This window comes from Triticum urartu, chromosome 4 (assembly GCF_003073215.2).
Source record: "Triticum urartu cultivar G1812 chromosome 4, Tu2.1, whole genome shotgun sequence".
Lineage (NCBI taxonomy): Eukaryota > Viridiplantae > Streptophyta > Magnoliopsida > Poales > Poaceae > Triticum > Triticum urartu.
Window position 1 is genome coordinate 298,969,715 of NC_053025.1, and position 21,419 is coordinate 298,991,133.

The window sequence follows — 21,419 nt, forward strand, 5'->3', positions numbered from 1 at the left end:
GAGCATTAACTTCCTGCTCGATCCCCTCCCAGCCTCGTTAGCCAGCGTTCTCTTCCTCTGCTGCCGTGTTCTACCTTTCCATTTTTCCTCTTGTCAAGTGTGGAACAATCTGCATGCCGTCCTTGATGCAACAGAATGACCACTGCATGCATCGCGGCAGGGCGTTGATTGGGCATGCACGAGAATTCAGTTAGTCCTGCCTTCGGTCACTGCGTGCTGTTGCTCAACAGTGGTGTGGCGGCGCTTGACGACCAGTTTGCTGGCAAAGTGCTGATGGTAACCATCAACGGCGACCGGCCTCCCATCTCGCCGGACGACCTTGTCAAAGCTCTTGGCATTGTGCACGGCATCCAAATAAGTGACTTGCTCGTCGAAGTCTGTCTGCCACCGGCTGATTTCTTCGTCAGGTTCCGGACAACTTTCGACTGCAGTCGTGTGTTCGAATCTTCCCGGTGTTTGTTCTGTGATGGCGCGCTGGTGAGCTTTGATCGGTGGCACCCAGGATGGGGCTCGGTGCCCTCTGAGCTTGAGTTTTTAACAAAGCCTACCTTCCACGGCATGCCTCGACGTGCTTGGAACAGCGAGTCCATGAACAAGCTTATCAACGACCTTGGAGGTGAGCTCATAAGTATGTTTATTCCTCCAAACAGCTGGGCTCTGACGGTTACGGCATGGATGAAGAGGCCATCCACCATACAGAAGGTGATTGGTGTTGAGATACCGGTGCAGGAACCGGGGTTGTACTATTCATCGCCACCAAGGACGCCGTGTACCACGTTAGTGATGTACCTATATCGAGTGTCTAGGCATGTCGAAGAAGTGGTCAATCCATCAATAGAAGTCCTGCCGCCGCCGCTGGTGCCAGGGTCCGTCGACGATGTCCATTATAGGAGTCAACGTCAGACTTTCCCCGTGTTGCTCGAAACGATGGATGGCACAGGGCCTACTCCATCGCTCGGCGGAGGCCACTGCTTCTTTGGGAGAAGATGTAGGGCTGGCTGCCTGGATGTGCTCTAATTTGACGTAACAACTGAATCTTGTCATATACTAGTTAAATCCGAGCTATGGGTGTGAAGCACTGATATGCCAGTACATTTGATTGTGACCTGTTCTAATTTTGTACCTGAACTTTTTTTAGAAAGGGTTGTACGTCAACTTAATGTGCTAGCAGAACTTATTGTGTTGTTTGTCTGTTTTCTTTGCACAACATTCAAGATATTTCCCCGTTATTGATAAAGACGATGAACCGTTTTGTACAACTTTGTTGGTTTCAACATAGCCCTTCCCGTAGCGATCCACTGCTTCCATCCTGATTGTGCCGCCTGCGTGAAATTTTTGTGTCAACTATATAAGTTTTTACTGAGCATCAGCAATGCATATGGCTGAAAGATGTATTTACGAGCATTGACCGATGGGTCTCTCTCTCTATCTATCTCTCTCTCTCACACACACACACACACATGCACAAGTGGGACCCGTTGAATTATTTATTTGCTCGTGACATCTTTTAATTAGGTTCCACTATAATCTAACTTTTTTCTTAAGTTATTAATTAAGCTCAGTGACTTCAAAAAGTTGTACATAACTTTGTTTGGGCCTTTCCGGCGTTGCTGAATGTGGGCTGAGTAACCATGCTAGGTTGTACTATACTACACATGCCTTTTTTCAACATCAGCAATGCAACTGGGCCGACAGTTGTACACAATATCTGGGTCAACTTGTTATTCTCCGCCCCGCTGGGCTGCAAACTTTTCTAGGAGGTATGCATTAGGCTTAATTAGAAAATGGACTTTAAGAAATAATAAATGGGATGTAATTATAATAACTAGACAGTTACTTTGCACCAAACACATAATTAGTTTGAAAAATATATTATTTTTGGAATTTGAAAATTTTAATTTCATTACTTGTTGCGTGCGCAATATTTTGTTGGATTTTAACGTAATGCAACTTTATTTTGAAATTATATTTAACCTGACTAGAAATTTTGGATAAAAATATTTCGGATCCCATCAAAATGTGGGAATTGTTTTTTTGAATTCTGTTTTAAGCGGTTGTTTGAAATTATTAATCGTTACCTAGCTAGAAGTTGGGCTGTACTTTTAACAAACTGTAAATGGGCTGTAGTAAGTTCCATTAGAATTAAAAAAATGGGTTGTACATTCTTACAAATTGCAAATGGGATATATGTTCTCTGCCAAATCCGAGCTATGGGCCTACTAAGTTGACGCGTACCAAGGGCTTTGTGAACTTAGTCAATATAAACGATTCTAGCTGCAGTGATCGTACGATGTCCATCCAACGGCCGTAGTGCTTCTTCAACCTCTGGTCTTCTTGCTCCAGCCGCCCAAAGCAGTGCCGGTCGTGTCACGTACTCTACTCACCCACACCCCCGTTATTCTACAGCAACGGCGGCCTCACACCGCAGCCGAACCAGTGAACCCTCGTACTCCTCTCCGCGCGGGTTTCCACTTCTGCGTCTTCCCCGGCTCCGCATCGTCCCCTTCATAGGCCTCGCCGTCGTCCAGACCACCGCCCTGGTGCTCTCGGCGCGGCGTGGTCAACGTGGTCAACGACCGACTTCCATCGGAAGAGTACTGTACGTGGAGAGGCTGACAGCTGGGTCCAGGCGGCCGCAAGGAAGTGCCTCCTTATTACGCGCAAAATAATTATTCCTCCACCTAACAGCAGGGACCCACCGGACGGGCCACCTTATTTCGCGAAAAAAACATTTCCGCCCTGACTGCTGGGACCCACTGGACAGGCCAGCATATTTTGCGAAAATAACATTCCCCCCACTGTCAGCTTGGACCCACCAGAAGTGCCTCCTTATTACGCACAAAAAAGAATACTCCCCTTGCTAGCTCGGACCCACCATGGTGGTAGGCTGACTTGTGGGCCTACTAAGTTGACTGGGACGAGGGCCTTTGTCAACTTTAGTCAATATGAACGATTCTAGCTCCAGTGACCGTACGATGTCCATCCAACGGCCGTAGTGCTTCTTCAACCTCTGGTCTTCTTGCTCCAGCCGCCCAAAGCAGATAATACTCACAAACAACTAGAATCTGAGAAATAGCATTGATCTCGCCTTTCTCATTGAGAGAGAACAACCGAATGGTTCCATCACGAACCGCAAAGATAATCACATCTTCAGATGGGTTAGTCAATTTAATCTCCTTGGCAGCACAATCAAGGAAAGCCTTGTGCTTAGAAAGCCAATCCATGCCAAGAATGAGATCAATGTCGGAATTACCAAGAACAATTGGGGAAGCCAGAAATGCATAATTGTCCACCTTGATACTGACATCAGGAATTATCAAGCGAGAATTCATGATCTTCCCCGGAGAGACAATGGATAAAGGCTTGTCTAATAAATCAGGCATTGAGTCATGCATCTCATAAAAATGTCTTGATATGAAAGAATGTGATGCACCTAAATCAAACAATACTTTTGCCGGAAGAGAGTTAACTGAGAGATTATCCATGATCACATCTGTAGGTTCCTTCGCTTGAGCTGCATTCAACATGTTCACCTTTGCATACATTGGATTGTGCTTGACAACTGCGTTGCCTTGCTGACCTGACTGGAGGAGGAGGCGGAAGGCGCCTCTGGTTGAAGCACTTGTTGGAGTAATGCCCTTTCATACCACACTCGTGAAAATTGACCTCTAAGAGTGGACGAAAAGGTGGAGGAGGAGGACCGTTTGACCTCGGAGCTTGAGACTTGTTCTGATAGCTTGGGGTGGGGGGGGGGGGATGATCCACGACCACCCGACTGCTTTCGCTGATAGGGCGGACGAAACAGAGGAGGTGGAGGAAGCCAGAACTTCTGCTTCTTTGAGACCACTTGAGAGGAAGAAGAGTGGACTGCATCCCTGAGCCTCTTCTTGGAAGCTTTGCACTTGTGCTGAGCTGCTTCTTGTTTTAGAGCCATGTTATAGAACTGATCGAACTGAGTAGGCTTAGCAACAACGAGAGCTAACTGAAGGTCCTCTCTAAGGCCACCCCTGAAGTAGTAGATCATACTCTTCTCATCTGGGACGTCTTGCCTTGCATAGCGAGCAAGATTCCGAAACTTGACGTTATATTGGTACACGGACATGCTTCCTTGCTTGAGATTACAGAATTGCTCACGCATTCTCTCGACAACTTGTTGGAATGTGATGAGCTCAAAAATCTCGATAGAAGTCGGTCCAGCTAATCACTCGACCACCTCTAAAGTCTTTGTACTGCTGATACCAATCTGCTGCTTGGTCCTTGAGCTGGAAGGAAGTGAACTTGACGTAGTCCTCCGGTCTGACATTGCTGCACTCCAAATGCGTTTTCATGTCCACGAGCAAATCATCAGTGTCCATGGCCTCAACATAAGCGCTAAACGACTTTGGCTGATTTGCGAGGAACTGATTGAGTGTAGCAAATTGAGGTTGATTGTTCAATTGCCCTTGACCTTGGTTCCATTGGTTGCCTTGGCCTTGGCTACACTCTTGCATGAGCTGAATTAGCATCTGAGTATTGGTGTTGGTGGCCGCCATCAAAGCTTTCCATGCCTCTGGAGGCGGGGGAGGTGGCGGAGGTGGAGGGTTCAACTGTTCTCCATCGATACGTTCCAGATGCAGACGCGTTGAGGGATCCATCCTGAAGAAGATGCCATCCATTAGAACCACCATTGAAATGATAGACAAGCTGAATCAAAGGATAGACTTGTGCAATGAAGTCTTGACTATAACATCCGAACAAAGAGATTGAACGAATGCATTCCAAAGTTAATATGGTACGACCATTTGAAGGAGAAGCCACTTGAACGAGGTAGATGAATAAAACAACAAGGTAAGAACTGGAACAAATACATGGTAAAGATTCCTATCTCATAACAAATACCTGTCGAAAAGATAACTTACAGCTACTTGAATTCCCACCTATTAACTCCCAAAACTTTTTGGTTATGCAATCCGATGTTGGGGATACAGGGAGGCACAAATATCTCACACAACTAACAAGCCCTACGCTCCAACTGTATCCATCCTTTAACACATAACAAAGAAACCTTCGGAAATTGTGTACCTCAGACCTTCGAAAACATTCGATATACTAGCTCTGGCAATACATCTGATTGCTCTCCCCAGTACTGGGTGTCGTCAAACTACTCTCACCACAAAGAATATAGAAGCGTTTTTTATGTCGGCGTCCTCTGGTATTTCGGAACTGAAATGATAAACACTGTGATGAAAACACCATGGAGCTCAACTCCCCGGGACACTGCCATAACCCCTAAATATCAGGAGGCACCAAGACAGAATCCCAATCACAAAGATATCGGAACGTTTCCATAATACCCGAGTGATCCTAAATTTTTTTTGAGTGAAAAAGGATAGAGGAGTGAGAAAAACACCTACGTCACGAGTCCTTACCAGAGCGACGAAGGGGGTATGGAGTAAAAAGAATTCCTACTCTTTGAAATAACTAAGACTCAAAACAGTTTTCTTCTAGACTCATCGGTGGTTCGATCAAGCAAAGGCTCCTATAGTTGGTATGGCTCTGATACCAACTTGTAACGCCCAAGATGCAATTCTATCCCAATCACATGATGAACTCATGATGGGGGCACAATCGCAATACAGACGCATAGCAAGGTGGCATACAGATACGCATCATGTTTTCCTACTGTTATTTATGATGTTTTATGCATAATAATTCTTTTGGAGTAACTCTAATGCCTTTTCTCTCATAATTTGCAAGGTACATACAAAGAGGGAGAATTCCGGCAGCTGGAAATATGGACCTGGAAAAGCTACGTCAGGCTACCAATTTTGCACAACTCCAAACAAGCTGAAACTTTACAGAGAATTTTTGTGGAATATATGAAGAATATTGGAGCAAATAGGTACTAGAGGGGGGGCCAATAGGTGGGCACAACCCACCTGGGCGCACCTTGGTGGGTTGTGCTCACCCAGGCCCACCTTCAGTGCCCATCTTCTGGTATATAAGTCATTTTGACCTAGAAAAAAATAAGGAGATGACTTTCGGGATGGAGCACTGCCGTCTCGAGGCGAAACTTGGGCAGGAGCACTTTTTTCCTCCGGTGGAGCGATTCCGCCAGGCGAACTTCCCTCCGAGAGGTGGAAATCATCGTCATCATCATTATCAACAACTCTCCCATCTTGGGGAGGGCAATATCCATCAACATATTCAACAACACCATCTCATATCAAACCCTAGTTCATCTCTTGTGTTCAATCTTATTACCGCAACTATAGATTGGTGCTTGTGGGTGACTAGTAGTGTTGATTACATTGGTGCTTGTGGGTGACTAGTAGTGTTGATTACATCTTGTAGTTGATTACTATTTGGTTTATTTGGTGGAAGATTATATGTTCAGATCCATTATGCTATTAAATACCCCTCTGATCTTAAGCATGTTTATCACTGGAGAGTAGTTACTTTTGTTCTTGAGGTCACGGGAGAAATCATGTTGCAAGTAATCATGTGAACTTGATATGTGTTCGATATTTTGATAGTATGTATGTTTTCATTCCCTAACTGTTGTCATGTGAACATCGACTACATGACACTTCACCATATTTGGGCCTAAGGGAATGCATTGTGGAGTAGTTATTAAATGATGGGTTGTGAGAGTGACAGAAGCATAAACCCTAGTTTATGCGCTATTCCATAAGGGACCGATTGGATCCAAAAGTTTAATGCTATGGTTAGGATTTATCCTTAATACTTCTCTCGTAGTTGCGGATGCTTGTGAGGGGGTTAATCATAAGTAGGAGGTTTGTTCAAGTAAAAACAACACCTAAGCACCGGTCCACCCACATATCAAATTATCAAAGTAGCGAACATGGATCGAATCAACATGATGAAAGTGACTAGATGAAATTCCCGTGTACCCTCAAGAATGCTTTGCATACTATAAGAGACCGTTTTGGCCTGTCCTTTGCCTCAGAAGGATTGGAATACCTTGCTGCACTTTTGTTACTATTATCATTACTTGCTCGTTACAAAATATCTTGCTATCAAACTACTCTGTTACTTACAATTTCAGCACTTGCAGACATTACCTTGCTGAAAACCACTTGTCATTTCCTTCTTCTCCTCGTTTTGTTTGACACTCTTACCGAAAAGAGCTACAATTGATCCCATATACTTGTGGGTCATCAAGGCTATTTTCTGGCACCATTTCCAGGGAGTAAAGTGCTCTTGGTAAGTGGAATTTGGTAAGGAAACATTTATATAGGGTGATGAAATTTACTATCAATTGTTACTATGGAAAACAATCCTTTGAAGGGTTTGTTCGGGGTATCTTCACCTCGACCGGAACCACAATTAGCTACCCCTCAACCTACTACACCTACTAAAATATTGAATATGAAATTCCTTCGGGTATGATAGAACAACTCCTAGCTAATCCTTTTGCAGGAGATGGAACCGAACATCCTGATATGCACTTGATATATGTCGAATAAATTTGTGGATTGTTTAAGCTTGCAGGTTTACCCGGAGATGAAGTTAAGAAGAAGGTTTTCGCTTTATCTTTGAAGGTAAAATCATTGGCATGGTATAGGCTATGCGATGATATTGGATCTTGGAATTGGAATCGATTGAAATAGGAGTTTCACCAAAAAAATTATCCTATGCATCTAGTTCATCATAATCGGAATTACATATAATTTTTTTGGCCTCGTGAAGGAGAAAGGATCACTCTAGCTCGGGGGAGGCTTAAGTCAATGTTATATTCATGCCCCAATCATGAGCTCTCAAGAGAAATTATTATTCAGAATTTTTATGCTCGGCTTTCTCGTGATGATCAATCCATGCTAGATACTTCTTGTACTGGTTCTTTTATGAAGAAGACTATTGAATTCCGGTGAGATCTTTTGGAAAGAATTAAATGCAACTCTGAAGATTGGGAATTCAACGAAGGTAAAGAGTCAGGTATTAAGCTTAAGTATGATTGTGTTAAATATTTTATAAATACCGATGCTTTTCAAAAGTTTAGCACTAAATATGGACTTGACTCTGAGATAGTAGCCTCCTTTTGTGAATCATTTGCTACTCATGTTGATCTCCCTAAAGAGAAGTTGTTTAAATATCACCCACCTATTAAAGAAGAAATTAAAGAACCGGGACTAGCTAAGGAAGAAACTATACTTTATAATTTTGATCCAGTTGTTCCTACTGCTTATATTGAGAAACCACCTTTCCCTGTTAGGATAAATGAACATGCTAAAGTTTCAACTGTGGTCAACAAAAGTTATATTAGAACACCTAAACCTGATGAACAAATTAAAGTAGAGCCTAGTGTTGCTATGATTAAGGATCTCTTAGAAGAAAATATAGATGGGCATGTTATTTACTTCTGTGAAGAAGCTACTAGAATTGCCAAACCTGATAAAAAGGATAAACATAGACCTATTGTTGGCATGCCCGTTGTCTCAGTTAAAATAGGAGACCACTGTTATCATGGTTTATGTGACTTAGGTGCTAGCGTGAGTGCTATTCCTTCCTTATATCAAGAAATTATGAATGACATAGCACCTGCAGAGATAGAAGACATAGATGTTAGTATTAAACTTGCTAATAGCGATACTATATCACCAATTGGGATTGTTAGAGATGTTGAAGTCTTGTCTCGGAAAATAAAATACCCTACTGATTTTTTGGTTCTTGGTTCCCCACAAGTTGACTTTTGTCCCATTATCTTTGGTAGACCTTTCTTGAACACCGTTAATGCTAAAATAGATTGTGAGAAGCAAACTGTCAGTGTTAGCTTTGGTGATGAATCTCATGAGTTTAATATTTCCAAGTTTAGCAGAAAGCTTCATGAAAAAGAATTGCCTGGTAAGGATGAAATAATTTGTCTTGCTTCTATTTATGTGCCTCCTACTGATCCTCTAGAACAATATCTGCTAGACCATAAAAATGATTTACATATGCATGAAAGAAATGAAATAAATAAGATTTTGTTTGAACAACGTGCTCTGCTTAAACATAATTTGCCTATTGAAACTCTAGGAGGTCCTCCTCCAAATAAAGGTTATCCTATGTTTGAATTAAAACAATTGCCAGACACTTTGATATATGGTTATCTTGATGAAAAGAAGATATATCATGTTATTATTAGTGCTAACCTTTCAGCACTTGAAGAAGAAAGATTATTGAAAGTTGTGAGGAAGCACTGAGCTGCTATTGGATATACTCTTGATGATTTAAAGGGCATTAGTCCCACTCTATGTCAACACAAGATTAATATGGAACCTGATGCTAAACCCGTTGTTGATCACCAACGCCGATTAAATCCAAAGATGAAGGAAGTGGTAAGAATGGAAATATGAAAACTTATGGAAGCAGGTATAATCTATCCTATAGCTGATAGTAGATGGGTAAGTCCTATTCATTGTGCACCTAAGAAAGGAGATATTACTGTTGTTCCTAATGATAATAATGAACTTATTCCACCAAATAATTGTTACATGCTATAAAATGGTAATTGATTTTAGAAAATTCAATAAAGCAACTAGAAAAGATCATTACCCACTGCCTTTTTTCTTCCTAGATGGATACTCTGGTTTTTCACAAATACCTGTTTCTCAACTTGATCAACAAAAGATCACTTTCACTTGTCCCTTTGGAATGTATGCTTATAGACGTATGCCTTTTGGTTTATGCAATGCACCTACTACCTTTCAAAGATGTATGACTGCTATATTCTCTGACTTTTGTGAAAAGATTGTTGAGGTTTTCATGGATGACTTCTCTGTTTATGGGAAGTCTTTTGATGATTGTTTAAGCAATCTTGATCGAGTTTTGCAGAGATGTGAACAAACAAATCTTGTCTTGAATTAGGAAAAGTGCCACTTTATGGTTAATGAAGGTATTGTCTGGGGTCATAAATTTTTTGAAAAAGGTATTGAAGTGGACAAAGCTAAGGTTGATGCAATTGAGAAAATGCCATGTCCTAAAGATATCAAAGGTATTCGTAGTTTCCTAGGTCATGCTGGTTTTTATAGGAGATTTATCAAAGACTTATCTAAAATTTCTAGGCCTTTTAAAAAGCTTTTGCAGAAGGATGTTCCTTTTGTTTTTGATGATGATTGTTTAGAAGCCTTTGAAACACTCAAGAAAGCCTTAATTTCTACACCTATCGTTCAACCATCTGATTGGAACTTGCGTTTTGAAATTATGTGTGATGCTAGTGATTATGCTGTTGATGTTGTTCTAGGAAGAGTTGATAAGAAACTGAATGTCATTCATTATGCTAGTAAAACTCTAGACAATGCTCAATGAAATTATGCTACTACTGAAAAAGAATTTCTAGCAGTGGTGTTTGCTTGTGATAAATTTAGATCTTACATTGTTGATTCAAAAGTAATTGTTCACACTGACCATGCTGCTATTAAATATCTTATGGAAAAGAAAGATGCTAAACCTAGACTTATTCAATGGGTTCTCTTGCTACAAGAATTTGATTTACATTTCACTGATAGAAAAGGAGCTGAGAACCCCATAGCTGATAACTTGTCTAGGCTTGAAAATGTGCTTGATGACCCACTACCTATTGATGATAGTTTTCCCAATGAGCAGTTAGCTGCAATAAATGTTGCTCATAACACTCCTTGGTATGCTGACTATGCCAATTACATTGCTGCTAAATATTTAGCACCTAGATTAACATACCAACAAAAGAAAAAAATTCTACTATGATTTAAGACATTACTTTTGGGACGACCCATATCTTTATAAAGAAGGAGTAGATGGTATTATTAGACGTCGTGTACCTGAGCGTGAACATGGACAAATCCTACGGCAATGTCACTCCGATGCATATGGAGGACATCATGCTGGAGATAGAACTGCTCACAAGGTACTGCAATCTGGATTTTATTGGCCTACTCTCTTCAAGGATGCTCGTAAGTTTGTCTTATATTGCGATGAATGCCAAAGAATAGGTAATATCGGTAAGCGTCAAGAAATGCCTATGAATTATTCACTTGCTGTTGAACCATTTGATGTTTGGGGATTTGATTACATGGGACCTTTTCCTTCCTCTAATGGGTATACACATATTTTGGTTGCTGTTGATTATGTTACTAAGTGGGTAGAAGCTATTGCAACTAGTAGTGCTGATCACAACACCTCTATTAAAATGCTTAAGGGAGTTATTTTCCCAAGGTTTGGAGTCCCTAGATATTTAATGACTGATGGTGGTTCACTGTCACATCCCTAGTTTTGGTATGACCAAGACTAGCTAGTCAATTGTGCATCATGTTTAAATTTCAATGAACTTGAAATGGGGACATTTGAAAGCCTCAGAAATCATTTCTGAAAATGACCAAGATAAAAATTGCTTCAAATAAGCCCAAGAAAATGTCCCTGTTAATCTCTGAAAATAATGGCAAGAAGTAAAACTCAAACCAATATTTTTGGAATCACATAAATATTTATTTTGGGCATTTGGAATTAATTCAATAATTATTTGCATTGGATTTATATTTGATATATTTCAAATATGATCCAATAACTCTGAAAGTTTGCAAGTGGCCTTGAATACTTTTTAACAGGCCACATAATAATTTTCAGAAGTTTATGAAATGATTTGGTATAAAAATCAAATCAAATCAAATTCAACAAAATAGAAAAGAGAAATAAGAGAAAAGGAGAGAAGTACCTGGGCCTTACCTGCTACTGTAGTTCGCCCACTGGCCGACCCAACCCACCTAGCGACTTGCCAATCGTCCTCAACCCAGCGCCAGGAGGATGAGGGCGTGTGTCTGATACGTCTCCAACGTATCTATAATTTTTGATTGCTCCATGCGACTTTATCTATTGTTTTGGACTATATTGGGCTTTATTTTCCACTTTTATATTATTTTTGGGACTAACCTATTAACCCGAGGCCCAGCCCAGAATTGTTGTTTTTTGCCTCTTTCAGTATTTCGAGGAAACAGAATATCAAACGGAGTCCAAACGGAATGAAACCTTCGGGAACGTGATCTTCTCACCGAACGTGATCCAGGAGACTTGGACCCTACTCCAAGAAGTTTCCGGGGAGGTCACGAGGGTGGAGGGCGCGCCCCCCCTGCCTCGTGGGCCCCTCGGAGCTCCACCGACGTGCTCCTTCCTCCTATATATACCTATGTACCCCCAATAGACCAAAGACAGAGCCAAAAACCTAATTCCACCGCCGCAACTTCCTGTATCCACGAGATCCCATCTTTGGGGCCTGTTCCAGAGCTCCGCCGGAGAGGGCATCCATCACGGAGGGCTTCTACATCAACACCATAGCCCTTCCGATGAAGTGTGAGTAGTTTACTTCAGACCTTCGGGTCCATAGCTAGTAGCTAGATGGCTTCTTCTCTCTTTTTGGATCTCAATACAATGTTCTCCCCCTCTCTCGTGGAGATCTATTCGATGTAATCTTCTTTTTGCGGTGTGTTTGTTGAGACCGATGAATTGTGGGTTTATGATCCAACTTATCTATGAATAATATTTGAATCTTCTCTGAATTCTTTTATGTATGATTGAGTTATCTTTGCAAGTCTCTTCGAATTATCCGTTTGGTTTGGCCAACTAGATTGGTAGTTCTTGCAATGGGAGAAGTGCTTAGCTTTGGGTTCAATCTTGCGGTGTCCTTACTCAGTGACAGAAAGAGTTGCAAGGCACGTATTGTATTGTTGCCATCGAGGATAACAAGATGGGGTATTTATCATATTGCATGAATTTATTCCTCTACATCATGTCATCTTGCTTAAGGCGTTACTCTGTTTTTAACTTAATACTCTAGATGCATGCTGGATAGCGGTCGATGAGTGGAGTAATAGTACTAGATGTAGGCAGGAGTCGGTCTACTTGTCACGGACGTGATGCCTATATACATCATCATACCTAGATAACCTCATAACTATGCTCAATTCTATCAATTGCTCAACAGTAATTTGTTCACCCACCGTAGAATATCTATGCTCTTGAGAGAAGCCACTAGTGAAATCTATGGCCCCCGGGTCTATTCTCATCATATCAATCTCCATTACTTTATTTTACTTGTTTTGCTTTTACTTTTCACTTTGCATCTTTATACCAAAAATACCAAAAATATTATCTCTATCAGATCTCACTCTCGTAAGTGACCGTGAAGGGATTGACAACCCCTAAGCATTGGTTGCGAGTTGCTACCGTTTTGTGCAGGTACGAGGGACTTGCGCGTGCCCTCCTACTGGATTGATACCTTGGTTCTCAAAAACTAAGGGAAATACTTATGCTACTGTGCTACATCACCCCCTCCTCTTCGGGGAAAACCAACGCTAGCTCGAGACGTAGCAAGAAGGATTTCTGGCGCCGTTGCCGGGGAGGCCTATGCCAAGTCAAGTCAAGATTTACTCTCCCGTCAACGAGCCATTTCTGGCGCCGTTGCCGGGGAGGCCTACGCCAAGTCAAGTCAAGATTTAATCTCCCTTCAGTGAGCCATTTCTGGCGCTGTTGCCGGGGAATCCTGCGCAAAAGTCAACATACCAAGTACCCATCACAATCTCTATCTCTCGCATTACATTATTTGCCATTTGCCTCTCGTTTTCCTCTCCCCCACTTCACCCTTGCCGTTTTATTCGCCCTCTCTTTCCCAATCTCCTCCTCTTTTTCCCTTTGCCTTTTGTTTGCTCGTGTGTTAGTTTGCTTACCTGTCACTATGTCGAATTCGTTATCTTCTCCATTATCTCCCGAGAATGAAGTGCTAAATTTTAAACAAAGGGAGGGAGAAAATCTAAAAGATGCTTGATATAGAATTTGCAATGCTCAAAATAGATCTATCAAGAAGCAATCTACTTCAGTCCTTCTTCACAATTTTTATGTAGGTGCTAATCCTTGGTATAGATATATCCTTGATACCATTACCGGAGGGAATTTTTTGGGTAGCCATACTTTTGATTCCTATAATGTTTTAATAGATTTATTTGGCTCACCACCCCTTTTGGTTAATGGAACTGTGTTAACCTTGGAGCATGTTATGCAAAGGCTTGAAATTATTGGAAACAAAGTTGCTACCATTGAATCCATTGAAAATCTAGATAAAAAGATACATAATCATATTACTCAATATGGATCTAAGGTAGGAATGACTTTGAAAAATATTAAGGAGAAGGAACCCATGGTTAATGAAAAAATAAATCTAGACTCTACTCGAATCGATAAACTTGAGGGTATCATTACCAACTTGGGAACTGCTTTTTCTTCCATAAAAAGTACTCCTAGTCCTCCCACTAAAATTGCCAAGTTTATGTATGTTCCTAAAAATAAGGGTGAATCATCTAGTAAGGAAAATGAGGATCTTAAATCTATAAGTATTCACCCCGATCTTTTTACAATCATTAAGGAACCATTTGCCACAAATGAATTTTTCGATCTTATGCCTAAAAGTTTGATAATCACTAGAAATAAAGAAAATGATGCCTCATTGAAGAATTGCCTACCAAAGATGGCAATACCTAGATCTATCCTTGCTTTTATGCCTAGCTAGGGGCGTTAAACGATAGCGCTTGTTGGGAGGCAACCCAATTTTATTTTGTGTTTTTTGTTTTTGGTTATATTTAGGAATAAATAATACATATAGATTCTGTTTAGATGTGGTTTTATCTTTTAATTAGTGTTTGTGCCAAGTTAAACCTATTAGATCTTCTTGGAAGATAGTTATTTGATCTTGCTGTAATTTCCAGAATCTTTGCGCTCAGTGCCCGAATTGTCAAAAATCACCAGAACGTGATAAAATAGTGATTCCAATTGCTGCTGATTAACAAACAAATTTCCCAGGTCGTCTAATTTTGGTAGAATTTTTTGGGTTCCAGAAGTTTGCGTTAGTAACAGATTACTACAGACTGTTCTGTTTTTGAAAAATTCTGTTTTGCGTGTGATGTTTGCTTATTTTGATGAATCTATGGCTAGTAAAATAGTTTATAAACCATAGAGAAGTTGGAATACAGTAGTTTTAACACCAATACAAATAAAGAACAAGTTCACTACAGTACCTTAAAGTAGTCTTTTGTTTTCTTTCTCTAACGGAGCTCACGAGATTTCTATTGAGTTTTGTGTTGTGAAGTTTTCAAGTTTTGGGTGAATTCTTTTGATGGATTGTGGAACAAGGAGTGGCAAGAGCCTAAGATTGGGGATGCCCATGGCACCCCCAAGATAATCCAAGGACACCAAAAAGTCAAAGCTTGGGGATGCCCCGGAAGGCATCCCCTCTTTCGTCCACTTCCATCGGTAATTTACTTGGAGCTATATTTTTATTCACCACATGATATGTGTTTTGCTTGGAGCGTCTTGTATTATTTGTGTCTTTGCTTGTTAGTCTACCACAATCATCCTTGCTGTACACACCTTTTGAGAGAGCCATGTATGAATTGAAATTTGTTAGAATACTCTATGTGCTTCACTTATATCTTTTGAGCTTGATAGTTTACTCTATGTGCTTCACTTATATCTTTTTGAGCGTGATAATTTTTGCTCTAGTGCTTCACTTAGATCTTTTAGAGCACGGTGGTGGTTTGTTTTAAAGAAACTTGATCTCTCATGCTTCACCTAGATTATTTTGAGAGTCGTTAATAGCATGGTAATTTGCTTAATGTTAATATACTTGGTATTCAAGATATGTGAAACTTTCTTTTTAGTGGGTTGAATACTAAGATAAGTTTGATGCTTGATAATTGTTTTGAGATATGGAGGTGATAATATCATAGTCGTGCTAGTTGAGTAGTTGTGAATTTGAGAAATACTTGTGTTGAAGTTAGCAAGTCCCGTAGCATGCACGTATGGTTAAAGTTGTGTAACAAATTTGAAGCCTGAAGTGTACCTGGCTTGTGCATCCTTATGAGTGGCGGTCGGGGACGAGCGATGGTCTTTTCCTACCAATCTATCCCCTTAGGAGCATGCGTGTAGTACTTGATTTTTGATGACATCTAAATTTTTGCAATAAGTATATGAGTTCTTTTGACTAATGTTGAGTCCATGGATTATACGCACTTTTACCTTTCCGCCATTTGCTAGCCTCTTCGGTACCGTGCATTGCCCTTTCTCACATTGAGAGTTGGTGCAAACTTTGCCTGTGCATCCAAACCCCGTGATATGATACGCTCTTTCACACATAAACCTCCCTATATCTTCCTCAAAACAGCCACCATACCTACCTATCATGGCATTTCCATAGCCATTCCGAGATATATTGCCATGCAACTTCCATCATCATCATCATGACATGCTTTACATTTGTCATATTGCCATTGCATGATCTTGTAGTTGACATCGTATTTGTGGCAAAGCCACCATGCATTATTTTTCATACATGTCACTCTTGATTCATTGCACCATCCCGGTACACCACCGGAGGCATTCATATAGAGTCATATCTTGTTCTAGTATCGAGTTGTAATCATTATGTTGTAATCAATAGAAGTGTGATGATCATCATTATTAGAGCATTGCCCAATCAAAAAAAAATAGAAAGGCCAAAAAGAAAAAAAAGAAAGGCCCAAAAAAAGAAGGAGAAAATAAAAAGGGCAATGCTACTATCTCTTTTTCCACACTTTTGCTTCAAAGTAGCACCTTGTTCTTCATGTAGTGAGTCTCATATATTGTGCTTCAAAGTAGCACCATGATTTCATATAGTGAGTCTCATAAGTTGTCTTGTTCATACTAGTGGGAATTTTTCATTATAGAACTTGGCTTGTGTATTCCAACGATGGGCTTCCTCAAAATGCCCTAGGTCTTCATGAGCAAGCAAGTTGGATGCACACCCACTAGTTTTCTTTTGTTGAGCATTCTTAGCTCTAGTGCATCTGTTGCATGGCAATCCCTACTCCTTGAATTAACATCAATTGATGGGCATCTCCATAACTCATTGATTAGCCTCGTTGATGTGAGACTTTCTCCTTTTTTGTCTTCTCCACACAATCCCCATCATCATATTCTATACCACCCATGGTGCTATGCCATGGCTCGCGCTCATGTATTGCGTGAAGGTTGAAAAAGTTTGAGATTATTTGAGTATGAAACAATTGCTTGGCTTGTCATCGGGGGTATAGAAGTTGGGAACATCTTTGTGTGACGAAAATGAAGCATAGCCTAACTATATGATTTTGTAGGGATGAACTTCCTTTAGCCATGTTATTTTGAGATGACATAATTGTTTGATTAGTATGCTTGAAGTATTATCATTTTTATGTCAATATGAACTTTTGTCTTGAACCTTTCGGATCTGAATATTCATACCATGACTAAGAAGATTTACATTGAAATTATGCCAAAGTATCACTCCGCATCAAAAATTCTCTTTTTATCATTTACCTACTCGAGGACAAGCAGGAATTAAGCTTGGGGATGCCTGATACGTCTCCAACGTATCTATAATTTTTGATTGCTCCATGCTACTTTATCTACTGTTTTGGACTATATTGGGCTTTATTTTCCACTTTTCTATTATTTTTGGGACTAACCTATTAACCGGAGGCCCAGCCCAGAATTGCTGTTTTTAGCCTATTTCAGTATTTCGAGGAAACAGAATATCAAACGGAGTCCAAAAGGAATGAAACCTTCGGGAACGTGATCTTCTCACCGAACGTGATCCAGGAGACTTGGACCCTACTCCAAGAAGTTTCCATGGAGGTCACGAGGGTGGAGGGCGCGCCCCCCTGGGCGCGCCCCCCTGCCTCGTGGGCCCCTCGGAGCTCCACCGACGTGCTCCTTCCTCCTATATATACCTACGTAGCCCCAATAGACCAAAGACGGAGCCAAAAACCTAATTCCACCGCCGCAACTTCCTGTATCCACGAGATCCCATCTTTGGGGCCTGTTCCAGAGCTCCGCCGGAGAGGGCATCCATCACGGAGGGCTTCTACATCAACACCATAGCCCTTCCGATGAAGTGTGAGTAGTTTACTTCAGACCTTCGGGTCCATAGCTAGTAGCTAGATGGCTTCTTCTCTCTTTTTGGATCTCAATACAATGTTCTCCCCCTCTCTCGTGGAGATCTATTCGATGTAATCTTCTTTTTGCGGTGTGTTTGTTGAGACAGATGAATTGTGGGTTTATGATCCAACTTATCTATGAATAATATTTGAATCTTCTTTGAATTATTTTATGTATGATTGAGTTATTTTTGCAAGTCTCTTCGGATTATCCGTTTGGTTTGGCCAACTAGATTGGTAGTTCTTGCAATGGGAGAAGTGCTTAGCTTTGGGTTCAATCTTGCGGTGTCCTTGCTCAGTGACAGAAACAGTTGCAAGGCACGTATTGTATTGTTGCCATCGAGGATAACAAGATGGGGTATTTATCATATTGCATGAATTTATTCCTCTACATCAGATCATCTTGCTTAAGGCGTTACTCTGTTTTTAACTTAATACTCTAGATGCATGCTGGATAGCGGTCGATGAGTGGAGTAATAGTAGTAGATGCAGGCAGGAGTCGGTCTACTTGTCACGGATGTGATGCCTATATACATGATCATACCTAGATAACCTCATAACTATGCTCAATTCTATCAATTGCTCAACAGTAATTTGTTCACCCACCGTAGAATATCTATGCTCTTGAGAGAAGCCACTAGTGAAACCTATGGCCCCCGGGTCTATTCTCATCATATCAATCTCCATTACTTTATTTTACTTGTTTTGCTTTTACTTTTCACTTTGCATCTTTATACCAAAAATACCAAAAATATTATCTCTATCAGATCTCACTCTCGTAAGTGACCGTGAAGGGATTGACAACCCCTAAGCGTTGGTTGCGAGTTGCTACCATTTTGTGTAGGTACGAGGGACTTGCGCGTGACCTCCTACTGGATTGATACCTTGGTTCTCAAAAACTGAGGGAAATACTTACACTACTGTGCTACATCACCCCCTCCTCTTCGGGGAAAACCAACGCTAGCTCGAGACATAGCAGTGTCTGCCGCGCGCCGGCACGCGCCGGCCACCTCCTGCTTACCTGCTCACCGCTGGAGGCACCCGAGGGCGCCACGCACCCCCCTCGACCCCCTGCACCTCTCCCCTCTCTCCCTGGACCTCTTCCCTTTCCCTAGCTCGGCCCCCCCCCCCCCCCCCCCCCCCCCCCCCCCCCCCCCCCCCCCCCCCCCCCCCCCCGTGCGCATTCCGAGAGCTGTCGTCGCCGCCGCTCGTTGTTGTCATGGCCACCAGCATCCCCATGCCCAACCAGCGCCCCCACGAGTTCCGCCTCGACGCCGTAGAGCCGCACGCTAAAGCACGCGACTGCGGGTGGCCAGCAATGTCGCCATCGTCGTCGTCTTCCACCTTGGGCTCCGACTACCACCACCATTGATTCGCTGCTCGCAGGACTTCCCCTAGCCCACTTCAACGCCCCCTACAACCGCCGTGAGCCACTACGCCAAACCCCTATCTCCCGTGCTCGTTTGCCCCCCTAGCTGTCGCTTCCGTCAAGCTCGAGACCTCACTGCCGCCGGCCATGGCGCCACCGCGGCTACTGATGACATAGCTCGCGCCTGAGCGTGTCGCCGTGCTCACCGAGCTCCCAGGAGCCGAACGCATCCCCCAGCTCCTCCTATCATTCTCCACAGCCCCGCTCCGCTCGACGCCGTAGCTTCGGCCGCTGCCGAGGTTGACGTCGTGCCCAACTCCGGTCACCTTGCGCCCTCCCCCTGCCATAGTTGGATGCGCACGAGCCCCAGCTCCTCGTAGGTGGGCTCGGCCATTGATTTGGTCGCCGGAGCAGCTGTCCTGATCATCACCGCCGCGTCTATGTGCTCGCCGGCGTTAACTCCGGTGAGATGACAAGGCCTGTCATTAGCCACTAATGACCCTGCTGATTAACCCCCCCCCCCTGAGTCACTGACACCTAGGCCCCATGTTTTAGTTAACCGCAGTTTATTTCTCTATTTAGCTTAAACTAATCACAGTGGCCCCACGCGTCAGTGTTGACTTGCTGACGTGGTCGTTGACCATGCCCCACACGTCAGTGACCTAATCAGCAGTGTGTCCCTGACCAGTGGGCCCCACTGGTCAAGTTTGACCTGACCCCGTCTGTTGACCTGCTGACATCACCCAGTTGCAATGCTGAGGCAATAAGCGTTTTGTGGAATTTTAAATAAATCAGAAATGAATTATTAATTTTAGAAAATGTCTAAAACTTCTAAAAATCATGGAAATTAATCTATAACTCAGAATGAAATAATTTATATATGAAAAATTATCAGAAAAATTCAAGGAATCCATCTGTACCATTTTCATGCATGTTTGAACAATGTTTGTCCTCTGTTTTGGACAAAACAAATAAAGGGCATTAAGTAATTATATATGGAGATGGAATTTGAATCATGTATTCAAACCAACTTCATTTAAATCATAGCTAGATGCATTAGCTCAAATCATAGCATATTGCCATGTCATGATGATGCATCATATTGTGGCATTGCATTGATTATGTTCTTTCTCAGTTGCCGGCGATTGTCCCCTCTCGATAGACGTGCTTCCGACATGAGTTGATGACACCGATGAAGAACTATACTATCTTCAGAAGTGCCAGGCAAGCAAAACCCCCTTGTTCATTCCGATACAATCCCACTCTCTCGCTCCTGCTCTCTTTTACTGCATTAGGACAACAACGATTCAACTGTTACATGCTGCAGTAGTTGAACCCCTTTCCTCTACATGACCTGTCATTGCCACAATAATTAGTGAAACCCACTAGCATGAGTAGGAGTTGTTTGAGCCCTGATGTGCCTACTCATTCATGCTTTGTCATGCCTGCTATTGCTTAGAGTTGTGTTAGGTCTGATTCATCGGGGATGAATTGGAAAGTTGTGAACATGTCTTACCGTGTGTGAGCTAAGGATGTTGAACACAATTTGCTAAAGGTATCGATGAGAGGCCATGTAGGAGTACATGGTGGGTTGTTTCATTGGAACCGTCCTTAAGCACCGAGATCTGTATGTGTGATTTAAGAACGAGCTACTACCATGCATTGGGCCCGAAACCAATGGACCCTCTCGGCTTCTTAACCACCCTAGTCCTCTGTCCAGGAGTTGCAACTAGTTTCTGGTGTTTATAGGATATGTGTTGGCGGTCATGCGTAGCGCTGACCCTAGGGGTGGGCTATGATGCGGTAGATACACCATGGCATGGTGTACCGAGTCGCCCGTTTGGTGTCTCGGGAACCCTGTGCACATCATTCGGGGCCGTATGTGGAAACCTCGGCCGGACTCCCTGCGGATGGAACCTGGATAGGCGATAAACCTGGACTAGAGACTTGAGGGTTTACGTAGGCCGTGGCCGACACCCTCGTTGGGCTTCCGCTTGAAGGTTGCCGAGTACATGTCGTGTAAACGGCGGTAAGTGGTGAGAGCGTATGTGAAGAAGTACACCCCTGCAGGGTTAACATCATCTATTCGAATAGCCGCA

At 42.3% G+C, this 21,419-nt stretch overlaps 1 protein-coding gene across 1 annotated transcript in view; it reads right to left on the minus strand.

Annotated features, from left to right (window-relative positions):
• Positions 1 to 4,169: 4,169 nt before the first annotated feature.
• Positions 4,170 to 21,419, minus strand: part of LOC125554730 (DEAD-box ATP-dependent RNA helicase 13-like) — a 59,672-nt gene continuing 42,422 nt past the window's right edge. Inside the window, exon 6 of the mRNA XM_048718177.1 lies at positions 4,170 to 4,400. Coding sequence (XP_048574134.1) covers positions 4,170 to 4,400 — 231 coding nt within the window. The remainder of the gene's footprint in view (positions 4,401 to 21,419) is intronic.